Source organism: Apteryx rowi, unplaced genomic scaffold (assembly GCF_003343035.1).
Source record: "Apteryx rowi isolate R43461 unplaced genomic scaffold, aptRow1 scaffold_41, whole genome shotgun sequence".
In the NCBI taxonomy this organism is placed as follows: Eukaryota; Metazoa; Chordata; class Aves; order Apterygiformes; family Apterygidae; genus Apteryx; species Apteryx rowi.
The window spans coordinates 2813795-2836194 of record NW_020450621.1 but is presented as its reverse complement, the minus strand read 5'-3'; the positions used below and the strand labels follow the sequence as shown (position 1 = coordinate 2836194).

Here is a 22400-nt window from a genome sequence, read left to right as displayed (position 1 = left end):
CTATTCCCAGCTACTGTCTTTAATTGTAACTAATTCGCTGAGAATGCCTAATACACTTTTTCAGCTCCTTAGCAGGAGGATGGGAGCAAAACTTTGTACATAAGGGTAGGATGAATAATGACTCTCTGATAGAGATATTTGGACAAGCAAATGCTAAACATCTGTGAAAAGTTCATGCTCTGGAAACCTTTCTGTGAGTTATCAGCAGGCTTCTGCCTACCTGAGCAATGCACATATTGCAAAGTGCAAGAAAAGAGCAACATAACATGTTTTTTATTTGCAAATTTAATCATGAATCACTTTTCTCCTAAATGCTCAACTGGCTCAAGATGCCATCGGATGTACTTTTGCCTTAGTTTCCATCTGTGAAGGATTTGTGAACAGCTGCAGTATGTTCTTCTTAACAGTTTGCAAGAAATGGTCTCCATAGCTTGTTTCTGACTGGATCCCCAGCCAAATGTTGAGCCCTGATGACCCATCAGCACACCCAGTTAAGGAGAATGCATCCTTTTTGTTACCTTACCAGAGTCTGCTCCATATGATCCCTGTCTAGGTCTATGTGATCCAGAATTACCTAGTTGGGTAGGTTTTTACATTTTTTTAAGCAAGCGTATAAATAAACTTGCATAAGCTGAAATATTTCAGTCCTTTCAAGGCCACAGATCATGTACATCTTGCACACTTCCACTCACTGCTGTGTCTCCCAGGCATAAGAAGGAATATCCCTCCAGGATATGAATAGATGGCAGAGCCTGACTCTCCACCGGAGCATGGTCTGAAGAACAGGACACTGCATGCATGGGGCTGGATCATCAGCAGATCACACACTGGAAGCATGCAGAGATGCCAGAGGGCAGCCTGGATGTAGTGCCATTCTCCTCAGGTGGCAGAAGGAACTGCCTGGCCCAGAGGCTGTGTGTGGGAGGCTGGGATGCCGGCATCTGATGCCCACTGAATGTGATGGCTGGAGCTGTCTAGCTCTGCAGTAAGGACAGACTGAAGCAGGCTGCTGGTTGCAAAACCCCCAGGTGACTATATATACCTTACGGGTGCTGATGCCACCGGCTTGAAGTGCCAATGGGTAACCAACACCATGGTACCAAGCAGATTTTTTGTACATGGAAGAATGTCTTACCCAAAACACCTGTGCAAACAGACTTGTGAGTATATCTTTGGACAGACTATATACTTCTCTGGGTATTGGGACTGAGCCCTAGGAGTGCATGTAAACCAGAACTCTGAGAGCAGATGGCAGTGATCCTGCAGCTTGGTCAATCTATATCATGGGTTGAATTAGGACTAGCCCAGTGCCGCTCCCACCCAAACTGGGCAAGTTCTGCATCTCCATGCTCAGGCCAGGCCAGACCTCATCTCCAGCTCTAATCTGTCTGCTTTTCACATCCCTCAGAGCCAGGGGTTTGGCTGGTACAAAGCAAATTTCCCTGCCACCAAGGCAGACCTGGTAATTCAGCCCTATTCCTGTCCTGCATTGCACAAAGAAGCTGTAGGAGGACACATGAATGTCACTAGGACCAGGCAAGGAATCTGAAAAAACTTTGCAGGAGGAAGGAGAAAAAACAGTATCTCCAGGGATTGCAATAAATTGCTACCTTCTTCCCAAAGGCTCCTATGAAACACTTGAAAAAGTGACCTCATTAATTAATGAGATGGGTTAACACTCTCTCCACATACTCTTCCTAATTGCAATTCTGTCTTTCCCAGAGAATTCTTAAAGCCATATTGATCATTCAAAGCTTTGTTCAATCAATAAAGTAATAAACCATGTATGCTTAAAAAAGCGATTAAGAAGATAAATACATGAGACACTTTAAAGAAGCCATGTCCTTCTGCAGCCCACTTAGCAGCTAAGAGCAAGCCATGGGTAAATAAGTTTTAATGTCCTCATCTAATTGAAATGGGTAATTGTCTCATAAATTTATTTAATCCCTAATCCATGTACAAAGTATTTCCAAACAAAAATCGTCCCAAACAGTAACTCTCAGTTTTCGCTGGCTGCTTGATGCATGGATGGCCTGCAGAAATGATAGTCACTGACGAGTTGTGTAAGAGAGATGTTGGCCAACCAGGGATGCCCTCTGCCCCTCTGAGCCTCCTGCCAAGGGGACAGCAGGGCTGGGGGACCCAGGAATCCTGAAGGACAAGTCTATTTGGAAAGCTGCAGAAAATTCTCAGTGCTGTAGCTAAAGCTTCGTTATTGCAAAAAAAAGCAGCTGATGTCTCGCTCTATCCCCATGAGGACAAAGCCCTGTTCAGCCCTGGTCCGAGCTGCATCTGCTGAAGTCAGAGCAGAAGGGCCAAGCGAGTCCATTCCTCTCCCCTGCCTTGGTCTCCTTGTGGCTGATCATCCTCCAATTCTGCTTCTCCTTGACCACAACCTCCCTGCACTGAGCATCCCTTTAGCCTGCAAAGGATACCTGCAACGTCATCACTCCTGCTCTCACAGGTACCACGCCATATTGCAGTGAGGAGGAAAACTGGTGCACGAGACTGCCTGTCATCTCAGGTCTCACAAGACAAACATCCTGCCATTATTTGTGCTGTCGTTCTGGAGACAAGGGTAAGTGCAGATATCCTCACTCCCCCACTCCTTCGTAGCCCAAGGTTTGAAATYCTGTTCTGTGGTGGTACTTGGTGCTGCTGGAATTTGTTATCTTACTGAGGTTGCCAGAGTCTTTGTAGGGCATGAGATGAGACTTTGCCTCCCACTGACCCCATGTGACACACCTTTCCTAGCAATCTTCCCAAAACCCGGTGGCTGTACAGAGCGTAACACTCAGCCCAGAGCTGAAATCTATCAGTAAAGTAATCTGAGTTTGAAACTGCTTCAGTTCAGAGAAGGAAATCTCCAGTTACCATTTTGGCCAAGCCTCATGCTCCTTTAGAGAAACAAATGGCATCAATTTGCAGGACATATCATGAATTTGAAGATAACAATACCTCTGGGCTTCTAACTAGAAAGGATCCCAGGTAAGTGCTCAAAGCTTTCAGGAAAGGAGGAAAAGATCATTCCTGGTTGGGGTGGGGTTTCTTTCTTTTTTTTTTTTTTTTTTGGAAAACATTGCGATTTAACAACTACAGGAATTGTTGAACATAAATAAATAACGTGGAGAACTGGGACACACTAAGCTCTGTGACTGCATAAATATTCAAGCTGCAAAAGAAATAAAAGATTTCAAAGGTGCAAACCTAATTACGGAGTTGTTATCTCTCCCCCTGTAGTAATTCAAACATAAAGAACACTTCTCCGTGGGCTGGTAAGGGACCACAGTGCAAAACTGAAATGCTGAACCTGAAAAATACAATATCTTGCCATATCTCAGCATCAACTCACACTCACACACACAATCTGTTCACTTCAAAAGCTAAAGACACAACCTGGCCTGCTGCAGATTCTCCCATGAGCAGAGGGCCGGGGCTCATATCCCCTTCCTGGAAAATTATCTCTTTTCCTCACTTATGGGCTAATGATACCTTCGTCTTTTCTCTCCTTGCACCTCTCTATCACATTCAGTGCTGTAAGGACTGGCAACGGCAGGCACAAGCTGACACTGGTGGTAGGCTTGCCTCGTGGCTCTCCGAGACTTTTGTCCAACGCTGCTGGGCTGCTCCTCCCAGTCCTTCCTCCTGCCATCTCCTTCTGCCTTGCTTTCTGGTTGGATTCCTCCACCCTGTGCACAGCCCGGTATGGCACTGGTCTCCCCCTCCTTGTGCATGGCTCCCTGCAGGGACACCTGGAGATGGTCTTATCTTGAAGGCCTTGGGATGCCTCTGCGGGCTGTGTGCAATGCTGGGGGGTGCTTTAGGTCCCCTCGCTGCTCTGCAAATGCTGTACAAAGGAGCCCAGATCTCACCCAAGTTATGCAACCAGCAACTTATCCTGAGAATTAGGGGCTTACTTGAAAGCCCTCACTTTCCTGCTCCTGCCCTTCCTGCTGCTGCTGGCCTGTCTGTGATCAGAAATGGCTCTGCCTGCTGCCAAGCTGCTACGGGTGCCAGCACCGAGGAGCCCCACGTGAGCCGCACAGAGGCTGGGCCAGTGCAATCCCTGCTGGGCTCAGAGCTGGGGCAGAGGCTGGCAGACAGCGTGGACTTGGTGGGGCCGGGGGGAGGTATGGGCTGTTGTTTGCGATCAGCCTTCTTTGCACTGTCTGTTCATCCCRTTTATCCTGGACAGGGACAGCTGCAAAGTGCTGGGCATAGCCCTGTCCTGCACTATTCTGCCACCAGTTCAGGGAATTTCTTCTGTGTTTCCATCAGTTCTTACTACAGGAAAAGTTTACCACTGGGGAAGCAAAAATGCCCCACAGACCACTGACCCATCTAAGCTCCCTCTCACATAGCTTTTGCTGCAATAATAGCTGAACATCTTTAACAGGATGAGTTCAAACACCAGATCCTTCTCTGTTGAATAGATCTATGGGAAAATGTCCCTTTACTATCTTGAAACCAATTTTTTAATTGACCCTTTAGGTTTCCCACTGTAGTTTCACTTAAAATGTTGGTTCATTTCATCTCCTTGTTCAAGTTTGGAATTTTCCAACAGGAAAATGTGATTTCTGCATTATTGTCTCCACTGCCAAGAAAAGACACAGTTGAAAACCCTCCAGCCACCTCTAGGCCAAACTGTGCCAGTGATGAGAGACCTGCACAGGGAGTCTCTGCTCTCTCCCATCCTCACACTGACTGTGACACCAAGTTCCCTGCTCAGAGGTACCAAAGCTGGCCTCAGCTTTTTGGGATGGGTATGCTACACGTGCCAGCCCAGAGAGCTTCTCCAGTGTTACCTGCTGTGATATTGCTCATGAAATCAACTCCGCAACCTTGCTGAGCATATGCTTTACAGCTGCTGTCCACGCCACAGCTGGACACTAGGTCTCAGTTGCATCCCATGGAAGGAAGGTGATGTGCAGCTGGGATGCAGGCTGCCTCCAGGCTTGCACAAGGCTCCCTGGTCACCATATCTTTGAACCACGTAAGCCTATTCACCATGAGATAGACACCCAGGATGGGGATTGTGTATCCTGGGATGCTTGACACTTGGGATGAGGATGCTGCATCCAGCACTGGGCTCAGCCTGAACAACAGGGCCCCCATACCACGAAGCCCTGCAAGAGCAATGCAGGCCAGCTGCATCGCAGGTTTTGAGCGCAGCACTGAGGAGTGGGGAAAGAGGAGCTGGACAACGCTCTTGGGAGTACAGTTTCCCCAGACAGAGGCCTGTGCTGGACCCAGCACTTCTGAGATGCTGGTTTGGATTTCACTCTGTCTTCGCATAGTGAGCAGCACCATCCTGGCAGAGCAACAGCACCATCTACTGCTCCAGGGAACAGTGCATCGCAGGAGCAGTTCCCAGCTTACTCCCCGCATCATCACCTTTCTATACGTCAAGAGGATTTTACCCTTGTCCTGGCCATAGCCTGTAATGACTCTGCACCCATGTTCTGCACATGGAAAAAGTGGCTTCCCCTCCCACCAGAAACAGCTGTGGCTGKATAGATGCTTTGGTAGCAGCATAAGTGTACTCCCATGCAGGACAGAGACATGGGGAGAGTGGCTGGGGTACCTCCATCTCTCACTCCAGACAGGATTCTTACAGTTCTTCCTTCTTGAGTGATGGACTGCCTGGATCAGAGCATCTCTCCTGTCCTCCCTGCCCAGGCACCTCCCAGGCAGGTCCCTTCTCTGTCCCATGGAATGATGGGAAGGAAAAGCTTTGTTTTTTATTTATTTAACCCAGATGAAGGGATTTTCTAAGGTCATTTGGGGCAGAATTGGGATTTGAATGGAGACATGCCCAACCCTAACCACAAGTTCCTCCTGCCTATTTCTTTGGCAGGCTTACACACCCTTGTGTGTGTTTGCTAGGGCGCATGGAGCCTGCAAACATAGGTTGGTGGGAACAGGGGCAACCTCTACTTTAAAGCAGAGATATCTGTGGACAGCCCTCCATGTCCACACATGTCCCTGAGGCTGGAGCAGAAGGTCTTGTTTCCTGTCACCCACATCTCACTGTGGTACTGTAGAAGATGTAAGGACCAGCTTTATTTCCTATTTGCTTTCATTGCCTCTTTTGAATGCCTGGAGCTGGTTATCCTGCATCCTTGTGAGCTCCCGGGCATGTCTGTCCAGAGCCTGAGATCCCATTTAAGAGCTCAAGGGCCCGAGCTAAACAGAAGCCATACAACACTATTGCAACCAAACAGCAACATGGCACTAGGAGTAAAGAGAGTTTGCACGGGAAAAAGAGTGTGTCCCAACAAGGACATCTTCCACGCGGTCCCAGACCTCTCCAGGACCAGGACCTAATTATGGTCAGTGATAGTCCAGCAGTCACAGTTTCCACATATTGCTGGAGGGGAGCAATTGCTGGGCAGGAGGGGAACAGAACATGCCAGCATGTAGGGATATCACCAGATCTTACGTGCAGAAGCACACACATGCCCATGTAGCACAGGACAAATGTGTGTCCTAGGTCATGGATCCGCATGTGCAACCATGCCTGGCTTCACACACCATGTTTTGTGTGTATTGGTACATCTGTGTGCAGAAACACTTGTATAAGTGAGATTTGTGTGCCAAAGGTGGTGTGTGTGTGTGAACAGTCGCATGAATCCATGTGGGCGCCTTTATTAGTACCGGACATTCACTGACAGGGTCGTCATAGGTGACATCTCAGGAAATGCTCCATGTTTGAAGGCAGGACATCTCACTGGGCAGATCCTAGCTCTGCTACTCAGCCCCAGGCCTGAGCTATTTCCCATCTTGCTGTGGTTAAAAGAGGCTTCTTGGAAAAGACCTGCACCAGCTGCCTCCAACACCACATCCCTCCTCATCTTGGGCATGGATGGGTGTTTGGATGAGGAAGGAGCATGGCCCTGGGGATGGAAACTGGGGGAGACATAAAAAAAGCTCCCCTTGGCTTCAGGGAATGGCCAGTCTTTTCTGCATGGGCAAGGCATCTGAATCTGCAAGGGTAAGGCTGTGAGGGGAGGAAATATGAGCAGGGTGGGGAAGAGCTATGGGGCTGGGGAGATAGGGGACAGGCCAGCACTTCACAGTGGGCCATCCTTAGGGGGACATTCTTTGCCCAAACCCTTGGGCCATATAGCAGTGCAGTAGCAAAGGGAGAAAGACAGGGTATGGGAGAAGTGGGCATGGACTGATCTTCATCACGTGAAGGGCTTCAAAAATGATTCTAGAGAAAAAGCAAAGGGGCCAGGAGCATGCAACTTGCTGGTACATCCCTAGGGCCATGTAGTCAGGCTAACCCAGGATGAGCCCCTTGTCTCTAAACTGCCAGTTGAGAGAGGCTGTCCTGTACCCACACTCAAGCACAAACCATTTGATACTGGGCCACCTGGGAAATGACCAGTTAAACAGGAGAATGTGGAGTCTAACTGGAGAGCTGTGAGGCCAGCATGGAAATGACCCAAGGAGAGACAGAAAAAGGCAGTGGTCATCCAGAAAGGACCTTCTTGGAGGGAAGACTGCCCCAAATAGCAGACTTGGGAATCATCTTGTTCACTGTTTGAATTAATGTCCGTTACCCATTTTTCAGACAATTATCTCAGCGAAGCAGGCAGGTGGACATTAGTGCCACAGAGGCCTCAGGAGTCTAGCACACAGCTCACACCAGCCACCTTCAAGAGAGACGAAGACAGGTCATGGGAAGGGGCAGAAGCAGATGGCATGTGCTGAGGGGAAGGGAGACYCCCCCCTTCCCCAGGCCATATTGAAGAGCTGGTGGTGAACATGGACTCTATGAAGACATGAGGAGAAAATACAGGCAGAGTGCAGAGCTCTTCAGCTAGCAGCTGTGCTGGCAGCAGAACAGTTGTGATGAGCTGCCCGTCAGCACGTGCCATTTGGAAGACAGAAGTCAAACCATGAAGTGGGAAGGTCTGGAAGAGCCTCCCCATCCAGCAAACCTGAGCTGCCTGGTGAGAATAGGTTGGGAGCTTTGTGCCATGGTGCCTGTGGCCACCTCCACAACCCGGGAGGCTCTGCTAGTCCTCTGTAACCCTGATCTGCAGCTTCTCAGCTATCCCAGTGGCGGGCTCCACACACTTCCCTGGGGCACCTCCATCCTACCCAACCTGGATCCCCACAGCACAAGGATGGGCAGCCCAGGATCCGACTGGTTAGGGTTTCTCTCCGACAAGGGGCTTGTGAGCCACCGAGGAAAGTGTAGTCGCATCTGGAGGTGAACACAGAGGGATGGGTCTTACACTACCATCCTGCTGAGCCCYCTAGCACAGAGCAATGCAGATGCTCATATACATCTCTGATACTGTCTGAACTGCTTGTGGGTCTCTGGACACGGTACTGATGATGGCACAGGTTATATTACCTCCACCCCAGTCAGGAAAAGGTTAATAAACTGTGGTAGGCTTGGTCAGCCCTGACCTATACACCTGCCCTAGGAAGTGAGTTTGAAGGGAGGGATGAGAAAGAAGGGGCCTGTCCTGGCCAGGAGATGAGGGAAAGTACATGCTGAGGTGGGATTCATGCTTCCGTTTGCTATTACTGTGTGAGGGGTTGACTGTACCTCACTGTTCAAAGGGCTTGGCAGGTGAATGAAATCTTTATTCTCTTTTTGTTTCTGCCAGGGACCAGGTGACAACCCACCATGAGTGATGTAAGGCACACTGTTCCCCAGAAAGCGGAAGCTGACACGGCCCTGCAGGGTTATACATTGGGAGTCATGTCACCCCACCACTGTGTCCTGATCTCACAGCAAGGCAAATCATTGGGGATTTTACACTATCCATGATGCTGAGGTCCTGGGGGACCTCAGATCTCTCAGCCCTGTACTCCAGCAAAGTGCAGGCACACCAGGGCATCTCCCCTCACAGTGTCAAGAGAAGAGACACAGGCTGAACCACAGGAATGTCATCAATGGTGGCTGAGGGTTTAAGACATCTGGAGTGCTGCATCTGTGGGGACAGTGCTTTTAGACATCCATGACTCTGTGTGCATGCATATACGTCTGCAAGAATGACTCTGCGTGCATGCATTTGACTGTCTGGAGTTCGGGTAGAGGGATGCTCTGTGCCTGGTGGGCTCAGGACTGTGCAGTGCCCCCAAGGAGAACTCAATGCTGCATGAGCAGGGTGGCAGCAGTACGGTCCCCACACTATGGCCCTGGCAGGGTGGAGATCCCCGCGAGGTGGCAGCAAGAGCCTACAGAGGAAGCAGAGATGCTGGGGAGGCTGCAAGTTGCTCTGCCTGGCTGCAGAGATAAGCCAGCAGCAAAGCAATAACCACGTCCTGGGAAGGTGGGATGGGACCCATCTGGAATGGAGAATTCACCTCAGGGTGACACCAGGTTGGTCTCTGAGGAGAGCATCACATGGGGGACGCAGGCTGTAGGAGTGACTGTCCACCCCTATTTGAATCCCAAGCAGTTTGGCGCTGAGCACAGCGCCTTCGTAAGGGATCTTGTCATGCGGGGCAAGGGAACCCAGTTCTGAGAGCCAGCTATGGCTGAGATCTAAATGTCAGAGGTTTTGCCATGACCAGAGACCTTTATCATCAGATGCCTGAGGGCCAACCCCAGAGGTGGTACCATGGGAGCAGCTCTGGGGCGATGGTGGCTCATCAGCTGTATTATATCCACAGCCAAAACCTGTGTGAGGGACAAACTGGGGAGGGTTTCCCATTCATCCAGCCTGCCCAGAGCAAAGACAGCCCCATGGACAGACTCCAGCACATGGAACATACCCCAGCCCTGTGGAGGCAAAGGCCATCCCCAGGAAATGTGCGGCCCTGGGCACCTCGGTCACTCTATCCTGACACAAGAGAGCTCCATGTTCAAAAGTCACTTCTGCCCATGACTGTGGCCAGAGTCCAGCGACCAGGCCCATAGGTGCTCTCTGTCACCAGGTGCAGGTCCCTGGGGCAGAAAGGAGGTATCAGGCGTCCTGAGAGGAGCATAAGGTATGTTTTGGAGGGCTGAAATGAAAGGGGCCATGTGAAGGGAGCTCTCTAAAGCACAGGGCTGGACACTTCAGCTGAAGAGAACAAGCTCAGTTCAGTTTGGAGATGGTGCAGAAGCAGTGTGAAATGCCTCCTTCTGCAGGTGCTGAAATGAAGCCTTTCCATCTCTAATTTTTTTCCACTGCCCCTTTAGGCAAATAATTAATTCCCTCAGACTTGGATGCCAGAAGAACCCAAATCCAGCCAACTCTACCAATTCTAGAGAATCTTTTCAGCCCATCAAATAAATATTCACCTATTCACATCTCCAAAAATATTCCACCTAGCTCCTCTGGCTGATGGTTCCCAGATCGGTGGAGCCACCCTATTTCCCCAGGTCTTAGCTGTTGTGCTAAGCTAACACATCCCCCTCACATCAGAGGTGAGGACTGTCCTAGCAGACCACAGCCTGGGATGCTGGGCTCATCCCACTCCTTAGGCCTCTCTGCCCTTGTCCTAGCCTGCAAGCTGGCTGCCCCAGTTGTCCCTTATTGAAGAGGTCCAAAACCTGGCCCATCTCCAGACACCACCAAAGGTCTACTTAGAGCCTAGCTGAGAGATCCTATCTTGACAAATAGTCCCTGCTCTGAGCCTGAGCTCCTCACACCAGATCTGCTGGTGCCCCTCCACCCTTACCCACAGCCCCTCTGGACCTTGTTCTTCCCCTTCCAGCCCCATCCACTGCCCCATGATGTTCATAAGGAGCTTCCAGATCTCTTGGTGCCCTGTTCATCCCCATGTGCTCAGCTCCATGACTGCTCACCTATCTCACCCCAACCCCTCACAACGCCTGCGGTGCAGCATCTCGATACAGTTACTTACTGCACCAAACCAACAAACAGCCCTCAGGGACTGAAGCAGCACCACTGATGCTGGAATCCATCCCTGGACATCAGCTCCAGAGCTCAGTAATGCCTGTGTCAGTCTGGATCCCTTCCCTGCAGCAAGTGGATTCACACTGATGTCAGAGTTATTAAAGTTTGGCTGTGGGTTCACAAGGATGGCAGCATGCCAGTGCCACCTCTCTATTCCATCCCCTTCCTTCTAATGGACTCAGAATGTTAATTAATAGCTAATTGCTAATATCTTGCATTCCTCCAATGGCTCAACAAGGAACCTCGAATCATTTTGCAGACAATAGTTACCGTCCTCTGCTTTATGACTGGGAAAGTTGCAACACAGAATTTGCTGATAGCCAAGATCTGGATCAGCAGCTTACCCCAGTCCTGATCCCTGGCTCTAACCACTGACCCACCCCACTTCTTCTTCTGTGTAGTTGGACTGGCTCCCAAACAGCAGCCTTTTATAATACCCTCACAGGCAAGCTGCCTAGAAGTCAGCCTTGCAGAGACCTGAGGCTGGGAAACAAAGAGTTAAACAATATACTGATATGCTGGTGAGCTCATCAGAGCTGGAATATGCTCCATTGTTTATTAGGCTCTTAACAGAGCCCAGTAGACAACATCCAGAGGGATGCTGGGCTGGGGGTGAGGCCGGTTAGGAGAGCAGGACCTTCACCTGCAGCTTGTCCCACCCCCGGTGGGGTGGGAAGCCGTCCTTCACCACTTGCCATGTAAGTAGGACTATTTTCCCAGGGTTTGGCTCTCGGGGTGGTGGAAAGGGAGAGGGAAAACAGCACAGCAGGGCTGGGGATCATTTTCTCACTGAGCCCTAAAAAGGAACTTGCAGATGTTCCTTGCTCAGCAAGAAGACTGTGAGCTAGTTGCTGGGACCATCTAAACTCCGGGTGATGCTGAAAAGCTGATCCTAAGGGATACAGGATGCTCGGCCCAACCCAGCTCTGCTACACTAGCAAATGGACACTGACTACGTCTCAATTTACATCCAAGATCTGGCGGGGCCTGTAGGCAATGCAAAATCCCCTGACACGTTGTCCTATTTCTCCACCCCTAGTCTTAAAGTGTAGTTAGCCGGTCTGCAGGGACATCCCCACGTCATCACCACCAGCCCCCTCCTCRCTCTGGGGGCTAGTGGAGGGGGGGAGGAAGGGACGAGGGGGCAGTGGGGCTCTAACATTCAAGCCTTGCACTGACAAAACTCTCCCTGCCTTCTTTCAGAGCAGACACTGCTTGGGCCAGCGCAATCAGACCCTCTTAGGGGTGATGGCTGGACGGGCTGAGCTGCTCCTTCTGTGCCCGCAGGAGCCTGAGGGCGGATTCCTCTGCTGAGCACTCAGGGAATGTTTAATGCAACTGGCGGCCTCATCTCCCGGAGTGAGCTGCTACGCACTGGGACGACAGCAGCACAGCACGGTGAGTGAGCTTTCTGAACGCTCGGTCCCTTCTCAAGGGGTTTCCTACCCTGACTCCCATCTGCTGCCTTCCTGTTCTGTGCCCCTCCAAGCCCCATTGATCACGACTGTCTGGCTGGGGGGTTCCCAGGAAGGGGGGCCAATGCCATACTGCCAGCACCAATCCTTCTTTCATTAACCTCATTTGGGACTGTGCCACCTCTGGCACAAAGAACGGAGGTGCTGTCACAGGTCAGTGCCTCCCTGTATTCAGGTCCCTGGAGGGAGGCGTGCAGCTGCTGGGCTCTGAGCTCTTCGAGGGGTAGGCTGGGGGACAGGTCCCACACTTTCAGAAAGCAGCAATTCTCCATTGCCCAGCTTACTTGGTTTCTTGGGGAGCTCAGGCATGCTGTGTCACTGCACATGCATCTTGTGCCTATTGACTTTGAACCTACGAGCCACTCTGAATTAAATTTGGTCAGGATTAGGTGTGTTACAGACATTAAGTTCCTGAAAAGTGCATGCACACACATGTCCATCAGTCCAGCAGTCTCCTTTCCCACCCACACCTCAGGCTGTTTAGAGGGTCAGTCACACACAGGTCCACGGGAGCAGCTAATCCATGTTCCTGACAAGCATGAACCCATGATTGTCATCTGGGAGGGTCCTGTCCTGAAGTTAAAGAGCAGGACCTCTTACAGAGTTAGACTGAGACAGCACAGAGCAGCAGGAAAAGCCATCTCAGTTTGCTTATATTCCACAGTGTTATTCACCAGTGAGGGCTTTGCTGCCCATCCTTCGGGGTGGTAGGCACGACACATCCTCCAGCTGAAGAGCAAATGAACCCTTTGGGTCCTATCCCGAAGGTCTGCAGAACACCTGATGCTGAGATCTACCAGGGCAATGTCCCAAGCTGTTTGACAGCTGAGGAAAACCTCAGTGGGCTGTGAAGCGATGGGGAGGGTCTGGAGGGTCCTGCTCTGTGGGACGGCTTGTGGATTTTGTGAAGCAGTATCTAGATCGTGGCTGATGGAAAGTTCAGTCATCAGATATTCTCCTAACATGCATCTCATAGACTCCCTATGTGCAGAGGTGGAGATGTGACCTGATGTTGGAGATATGGCTGTGGCAGGCCAGTGACCCTGGAGCTAGGTCGGGTACTAGCAGGGGAAGCACGAGCACATCTGCATTCAAGTGACCTTCCATTGACTTGCTCCATAGCACCAGAGCTAACCTGCACCCAAACCCGATGGTGGTACTGGTGCTCACTCAGTTTGCTTGGGGATGGCTGATGGGTAAAGCTCTCTCCTGGCTTTTGAGACAGTCTATCTTCTTCTCTTCTCCCTTGATGTAAATCAGAACAGACAACATTCAGGGAGTGCAGGGCTCACTTTGATTTTTCTTCAAAATTTTCTTTTCCATGATGGTTGTTTCCCAGAGGCGTTACAGGACAGCTTTCTTCAGGAAGGTAGCTTGACAGCAAACAGAAAAGGAAAATATATCCATAGAGAAACTTGGACTGGATTTCCATCAAGGTTTGACAGCTGGTTTTAAAAACCCTTAACTTTTCCCCCAATGATTTGTGTGGTAAAACTCTGGGCAGAGACCTTGCCTGCTGCAGCTCCTCTGCATGATCCTGCACACAGCAGCATCACCACCAATACCCGTGGCCCAGGCACTGCTCCGTACTCTGCCTGGGGCAAGCTCATGATGCCTCCACACTATGGGTGTTCCTGTGGGACGGCATCCACCTAATCCTAAAGCAGAACCCAACTCCAGCTTCAGGATGCTGAGAGCTGTTCATGAGGAAGAGCTGGACAGAGATGGACACTGAGCCTGGGGCAGATGGCCTCTGTACAGGCTCACTTGGTGTTCCCAGCCTTGCAAAATGGGAGGAGGAAGCGGCAGAAACAAGGTGCTGTAAGGAGTTAGGGTCTTAGGCGGAAGCAAGTGAGAAGCTCCTGAAGAATCGGAGCTGCTTCTGCACACAAAGAGGTGACAGATAGGCAGAGGACTGAATTTGGGAGAGTAACGTCAGCCCTCGCACAGCCAGGAGGACACAGACCCAGGCCTAGGAACAAAGTTTTCAGACTGGGCTCTTGCACCACTTGTAGCACAGCTTTTGCCACATCTGGAGGTTGTTTGTGGCATCCCAGATCGTGGGTGCTTATATTCTGGTTTCAGTCTTTAAGATTTCTAAAGGATTTCTAGTCTCTATGGTTGCAGAAAGAGCTGATGCAGGTCCCTGTAAGAACACAGAGACTGTCAGGGAAATTAAATCACCTGAAATGAGATGATTCATCAAGGCCGTCAGTGTTCCATGCGGATCTGTGTTTTGTGAGGCCACCTCCTGCCTCTGGCTGCGTGAGGTTGGCAGCACTCAGTTTGAGGGGGAGAGATTCCCCATTGCATGGGCACTGTCCCAGCATGATCCTTCCCCCTGTATTGATGAGGGAGCCTGCAGGTCCCCAGGGCAATGCCAGATCTTCCCCAAGGAACATCCCATGGGCCTCCTAGCTGACAGCTCCTGATGCTGGGTACCGGTGAGAGAGGAAGCCTCACCACAGCTGAGAACAGGCTGAAGGACCCAGCACAGAGCGTCTGAGGCTATCTCCTGTCCCCCTGGTTTGTTTCCTGGTTGTGCTACCCAGTCATCTCCTCCCTGCTGTGACTGGCATGCAGTGATGCTGCACAGCTCATCGCTCAGCTGGACCTTGGAAGCCACTTTCCCTTGGTCTTTGGAATGGAGGCAGTGTTTGTCCAAGGTATGTTAATTACTTCAAAGCACAGCCTGTGTTCTGTTCTGAAGGCACACRCACCCTGCCCACTATGGTCTAATCCTGCCCTCATCATCAACCATTTAATCTCCACAAGGCCCAAGAGGTATCCAAAAAAGTAGATGATGGGTCAGAATGGAGGATCCTTGGAGACACTCGAACCCACCTGGGAGGGATAGTCCAGGAGAAATGCAAGCACATCTTCCTGCATGGAAGAGGCTGCTCTCACAGTGACAGTGGCTGCACAGCTCCCTGTGAAACAAAAATGGCTGTAAAACTGGTGGCAGCAGCTACAAATTTGTTCCTAACAAAAAGAGCCAAAGTACGATCGGGTTCACCTTTCCAGCTGTGCTTTTCAAGAGGGCAGTCAGCTAGGAGGGACGGAGTCAGTGTGCGGCACTGCTTTGGCACTAGGCTCCCCCAGCACCACTAGCAAGCAGGCGCCAACAGGTCCTTCAGCTCAGAAACTGAACATCACCACACAAAGCACTAGAAGAGCAAAAGGAGRAGAAGCAGCATCACATGAGGCTCCTTCTTATGAAATGAAGCAGAAAATGAGTTACTCTGCTATTAGCCCCGCTGCCAACAGCTGCCCAGATTTTAGACACAGAAGCAGCACACCACCAGACATGATATCTGAGATGTGCTCTGGAGGCATTTTCAAGCTATCAGACAGTCATCTGCTGAAGCTCTCCTTACAACAATAATGATTAAAAAATTTGGGAGGAATCTGATAGCATTATCCTGCCAGGCTGCTCAGTACATCTGTGATGAATTAGGAACGGAGCATGGGCAGAACAGGAACTGAAATTAGGTTAACCCTCCCAAGAGCTGCAGATGCATGCAATGCTAGCAAACAAACTCCCAAGCAACTYGTAGGGAGTGAAATCCTTCACTAGCTAATGGTGGGGAAAGCACACTGACCCTCATGCAAAAGCATAGAGAGCAATACGAAACAGAGAGCATAAATTAAAAGAAAAGGAGCAAATGTGGAAAAAGTGTGATCAGGCAAATTGCTCTGTCAGGAATTGCCATCATCTGGGAATTGTGGTGGGAGGGATGATTATGCCAGAAAACCAAAGGAAAAAAAAAAACATTCTAATGCAGGTGTAAGGTTGGAAGGAAGAGAATGGTTTCTGCATGATTATGAGATTAATGATCTGCAAAACCAAGAGGAAGATCCTCTGCAGGGCACAGTGTACATACTCAGATGCAGAGGCAGGACAGCAGCACATAGACAAGCAGGGAGTGGGGTGCCCAAAAGACAGGGCAGGACAGACTGCATTAGACTGCTGAGATATGAGATCTGGGCATTATTCCAGAGAAGAAAGCAAATTTCCAATCACAGAGCCAAATTAAAATCATACAGTSGGCTGATCGTAAAACCTCTCCATGAAGGATGTTACAAGGGAAAAGCCAGGAAAGCCCAGGATTACCTAGGGTGAAATTTCAGGCAGAACTGTGAGAAAGCTTGGATTTGAGTTAGAACAGGGGGGATCACAGCCCAGCAACACTATGAGCGAGGCAGCTGGTATCCAGGCTGCATACACCAGCCAAGCAAGAAGTTATCCAGGGTCTGGGCAGCTCAGGATGTTTTTGGAGGACTGAGCTRGTTCCTGGAAAGGTTGTAGCTGGAAGCAGAGCAAACATTTCAGTCCATGCAGAGCCAGCCTTGCTGAGTCCCCTGGACACTGGATAAGACGTGTCCCATTGCCGTCGGCATTTTTTTGCCACTGGAGCCTGTGACTGCCTGGTCCCACAACTTACAGGAGCAGAGGTGAGCTGTGTCACGGAAGCCGACAGTGGAGGAAGCTGTATCCCGCCCGCCTGCACATCTAGCACGGTTGTAGCCTTGAAAATAGCATCTCCTGGCAGCTCATGTGTTCACAAAGMCATTTGTGGCTTTGACCAAGAGATCAGCATACTCCACCATGATTTCTATGGCCAAGCTTCGTGCCAGCTTGCAGAGATAGGACTAGCAGCTCAAAAGGAAGAGAAACAGAGAAACCAGAGCTTGCTACTATGACTAAACTTTCCTGCCGGCCATCCTTGATCAAGCGCCGTAGCAGATAAATCAGGACAGCAGCAGAAAGAAGCAGGAAATGTGTACCCTCCCCAGCTCCCATCTCTCCTAGCTCAAAAGAGAGGAGTGAAAGCTGCTGGGGAGAGGGATGCAAATAGTATCCATCACCCTTCACGCTCCCTTGRCTTTTCTTTTTTTGCTTGTTGGCCCAAATTTGGCAAACCTGAAGCATCACAAAATATGTTGGTGCTACTAGATCTGCATTTCTGGAACAACAGAGTGTGTCAGTATGTGTGTGTGTGGGGGGGAGGGTGGATGAGCTGAAGAACTACATCTGGCTCTATCCAAAACAAACCACAAACCTGGGCAGGGGTCACAGACGAAAGAACAAGGGAGGTGCTGGCTGTGCCTGGCTGCTGGCTTCCCCAGATGGGCACTGGGCTTGATATGACCCAAATACCAATGCGTTTCCTTAAGACTGTGCCTCAGGAGCTTTGCCAGCTTTGTAGCCCCTGTGCATCTGTGCCCCATCCATGTGGTACATGCTCTCGCATGGATTAGCAGTAGCAGGAAATGAGCTGGGGCCTCTGGGCTTCATTCTCAACTTATTTACAGTTTGTTGCTGCCTGCTGCCACCAAAGGGTGTGTCATATGCAGGATGTAATCCAGAATGGTATCACCKTGCTTTCTGATGAGCCATCCCAAAGGCTCATCAGAGAAAAAGTGGATCCGAGTGTGGCCACTGCTGAACTGAGCAAATACACAYAGTCTGCTGTGCTCTGTGTGTCAAAAAAGGACCAAAGAGTGGCTCTAAATGAACTGCTCTGGATCAAAGCCCACTTAGGCTCAAAGCTGGTGCTGCACTTAGGAAGAACTATGTTTGGCAGGTCGGCAATGGACAGGGCRTAGAGCCCTGATGGCTCTGCCTATCCATCTGAGGTGCATCGGGGGGTGGTAGCCAGGCCAGCACGGACATCGCCAGGGGCTTGACCACTTGCCCTCGGTGGGGGGAGCCCTACACGGAGTGCTTACAGGATTGGGATGGGCAGAAATCACAAGTGTTTCTGCTTTCTGGCGCTGGCAGTAGGCTGTTGCCAGGTCCTGGACTGCTCCAGGCTGGCACCACTGTCACACTCCTGCTCCTGCCCATATCCCCAAGGGCTGAAGGGCCTGAACGGCGGACAGAGCATGGCCTCCAGGCTGGGGTCAGTCCCAGTCCTCCTGCTACAGCTGAGCCCCTTGGGGAAAACCTAGAAGCTCAGGCATGTGTCTACCTTGGAATAAAATCCTGGCTGTGAAATACCCATGGGTCYGGCCTCTTCTGCTCTCCTCACCCTTGGTGCCCTGGGCAGGTTCATCTCTGCTGGGCTTCCCAGCAGCGAGTCAGACCATGCAGGGTGTGGAGTACTCACTGATCCATCTTCATGCCCTTGCTTCCTCAGCAGAGCCCTGAGGAAATAGTGGTTTGTATAATGCTTGTCCCTTCCCATTTACCGTCATGTAAAGTGATAAAGGCACTTAGCTTCTGAGAAAATGTATTTCCTTCTTGATCTGGTGAAAAAATAATGCAGTGCTGGGGCCCCTGAGGAAGTCGCATTGCTGACCCTGCCATTGCAAGGTGTAGTGCCTCTTTATGCACCCACTACCAGGTCCAAGAGTGTCCCAGAGCAGCCTGCCCCAGCTCACAGTTGGAGAAATATTTACTGTCTGACAAGGGCTTTCCTGCCTCCCATCCTGTGTATTGATAGGAAAAGACAAGTCCCTGCCTGTGCCAGCACAGGTATTAGGTGTGTCTCCCCCATTTTGGTAGCATGGGAAATGGAGTCACAGAGTCAAAGGCGAGCCAGAGTCACCCCGGGGATCTAGGGAGCGCCTGAAACTGGAACTCACATCCCGATTCCCAGAGCAGCCCCGTTTCCTGTGCTGCAGCGCTACGAGGCTCACACGTCTGAGCTGGATGTGGCAACGAGGAAGATCCAGCCCCAGGAGGCCCTCGGGGGGTGCTCAGCCCAGGGCATGGGGGGCTTTCAGCTATCCCACTATGCGGTTTCGACTTTGGCACACCTGTGTCTTAGTTTCCCTGCCTGCGAGGCAGAGACATGAGTGTCACAAGGTGCTGAGGTGTAAGGGTGTCAAACAGGTCTGGGGGTACAGAGCTCTTCCCCACATCCTGCTGCCTGTGGTACCATGTTGACTGCAGCAGCACAGCCAGCTTTGCTTGCAGGTGACTGGGAAGCATCCAGCAGCCAGCTACTCCCCTGAAAACAGCCAAGAGCCCTACGAGGCTCAGGGCAGTGGCTCCCAATGGACACCTCGCTATCCCACCACTGCGCTTCTGTGGGAGTTGGAAGCTGGTGAACTGGACAGCGCACAACCTGTCCTGGGGCCCATGGAGAGGGGCAATGAGACTCCTACAGGCCTCCTCAGTGCCTGCCTACCAGCGGGAACAGGTCCTAAATTTCATTGCTCWCATAGGTGTGCTGCTCTTCTCTCCCTGAAGTGACCCACAAACCCTTCTTCACCTTCATTTGGAGTGGCCAGGGTGCATGCACTGATTAATCAACAAAATGGAGAACACCTAATCTGTCCATCCAGTAATAGCCTTGCTCTGTTCTTTCTCTTTCGTCCTTCTCAGGTCTCCTCCTCAGATCCTGTCACCATGGAAATCCCCCCAAAAAGCCCTGATGGCAGTGAGAAGTCACCCCAGTCCAAGGAGCTGCTGCCTAGTAACACGGCCAGCACCCTGTGCATCAGCTCTCGGAGCGAGTCTGTCTGGACCAGCGAATCCAGAAGCAAGTGGGACATATACCACAAGCCCATCATCGTCGTGTCTGTCGGAGCAGCTGTGTTCCTCTTTGGGGTGGTTATCACCAGCCTGTCTTGCATCCAAATCAAGAACAAAAACGTTTACAAAATGTGTGGCCCAGCTTTGCTGTCCATGGGACTGATGCTCCTTGTTTGTGGCCTTGTCTGGATCCCGATCATTCGGAAGAAGCAGAAGCAGAGACAGAAGTCACAGTTTCTGCAGACCCTCAAGTCTTTCTTCTTTAACCGCTGAGGGCAGTGCAGGGCCTTTCTGGGAATGCTCCCCTCCCCTCTACCCACCTGTGTTGACTAGTCATTAAAAAAAAAAAAAAAAAGAAGTGCTCTTGTACTCTCCTAGAGGAATTCAACCCAGACAGTCTCTTCCCTATAGGTGAACACACTGTGCCAGTATCCAGCGTGAAAGTGAACTTTGTGTTTTACCCAGGAATCCCAGAAAAAGAGAGCCAAGTTTTCCAGCTGAACCCAGCAAGGAAGGTCCAAGCTCTCTGCATTGCCATCATGTAMAGTAATCAGCCCTACATTATGTATTGGGAAAAACAAAGCTAAGCCTGTYTCCACCTAGTAGCTTCTGCAAGATGTGTCAGCAGAGAAGGTCCTATTCGCTGGGGGAATAGCTCTCAGAGGGGAACCTATCAGCTACGGAGCATGGATAAATCCTGGTCTGAACATTATTGACTGCARACAGCAGTTCACACCTGGAAAATGGGAGGCCAGATATGGTTTGCCCAGGGTCACTTGAGACGGGAAGCAGGACAGCACAGTTCCAGACCACTTTGTATCAGGAGAGGCCACCAGAATGAGGAACACACATCACCAAAGATTAGGAAGTTCGGACATGAAGCCCATGGCCAGGACCTTCCTGTTGTTGGTCTGTAAAGATGGCTGGCTGAGACATGGCTATAAACTGGTGCTCATGGTGGAGCGGTGGTGTGTATTTATTCCTTTACAGAGTCAAGGCAAGGAGCAGCAGCACAAACAGCATTTTTTTGATCCCCAGGGCAGAAGGTGTTTAAGAAAGGCTGTTCCTCAAGGCCTGCAGGGGCAAAGTTGTTTTGCAGCATCTCTCCATGTGTGTTGACGTTTTCTACCAGAGCCAACCACAAACCTGAGCTATCAGCCATTTCACAAAACCAGAACTGGACCACATGCAAGTGAGACAGGCTCTTTATCTCCAATACTCTCCATTTCTGCCTTTAATAAATGTGTGCCCTGAGGCAATTTACCAAGGAAAGCAAGAATACTCCCCACATATTTTTGCTTTTATTTTTTATTTTCAGCAGACGTGATTTACTTTAAAAGACAAATTTGAAATACAAATGCCCAATCTGCAGAACTCATCGCAGGGCTGGATAGCAAAACCTGGATTCATATAAATGGGCCTTCAGCATCCAGCTCCTGTTCTGGATTCAGGCACTGATAAGAGTCTGATTTTTCAGTAGTGCTGATCCAGTCTTGAACCCACAGCAGCCCCTCAGCAAGTTTGTACAACTGGTTAGACCTCCCAGTTTGTACTTTCAGGCTCTGCAACATCCTTGTGCAACAGGCTGTAATGATCCTTTCAAACCTTCCAATCCTGGGAGCAAAGCTCAACTGGTGCCTACTGTCCCATCTCCAAGGAGCACTCCCACCTGCGCCCATGGATCAGGCCCATTAAGACAGTGGGAGCTTCCTGAGCTGGTGGTTACCTGGGCATGAAGTCCAAGGAAGATAAGGTAGAGAAGAGGAGCAGAGACTCTACAGTATTCTGCACTGACTGAGGATCCTGGGCATCAACACAGTCTGCAACAAGTTTTGATAATTTCACACGTGTCATCTAGCAGGGGTTTCAGTGTGGGTAAAGACAACAACGGGGGATGCTGGAGCTCTGGATAACTTCAGGTGACACAGCAACAGTGGAAGATAACTGGGCCTGCTGCTCCAGGCAGGTAGGAGCTCGGGGTCAGTTAAAATGGAGACACGTTCAGGGTAGTCAAGGATCATGAAGCCGTCACTGTGGTGACTGTATTCAGGACCAAGAGCTGATTCCCTGTGATGAAATATTTAACCTCCTCTTGGCCATCTCTGGCTGAACTCCCTTATAACTGAAATCGGTGCCACATAACTGAAATTGGTGCCACAGCAGCATCTCTGCCTTCAAGTGGAACCATTTGTGCTGCCGCAGTCCCAAGAAAGTTGGCTAACAAGATAAGCAAGGGGGCTCMGGCTCACCTAATCACTGCTGCCAGGCTCCAAACAGTGCGTGATCAGGGACATACTGTCCCGTGCACCTGGATATCCCCTTCGCCACTGCTCAGAGAGTCTGAGGAGGCAGCTCTCAGCCTGCCAGCAGACACTCGGATTGGCAGCTGACACACAGCAGCTGGATTACAAGTACTTGAGCAACGCATGTTCCTTTGCTCTAGGCTTAGCCTGGCCCTGAGTTTTACTTCCTGAGCTGTGCAGAGATGTGWGTGTCCCTCGCCAGCTGGTGTCAGGCTTGTGAATGGGGTGTACAAGGCATGTGATCTGGCACTGGATCCAGTAA

General features: G+C 50.6%; 1 protein-coding gene across 1 annotated transcript; it reads left to right on the top strand.

The window, feature by feature from the left end:
- Positions 1-19691: 19691 nt before the first annotated feature.
- PIRT (phosphoinositide interacting regulator of transient receptor potential channels) lies at positions 19692-20108 on the top strand. Its single transcript, XM_026075777.1, has one exon. It carries the CDS (start codon positions 19710-19712, stop codon positions 20106-20108), a length of 399 nt encoding a protein of 132 aa, XP_025931562.1. The 5' UTR covers positions 19692-19709.
- The last annotated feature ends 2292 nt before the right edge of the window (positions 20109-22400 follow it).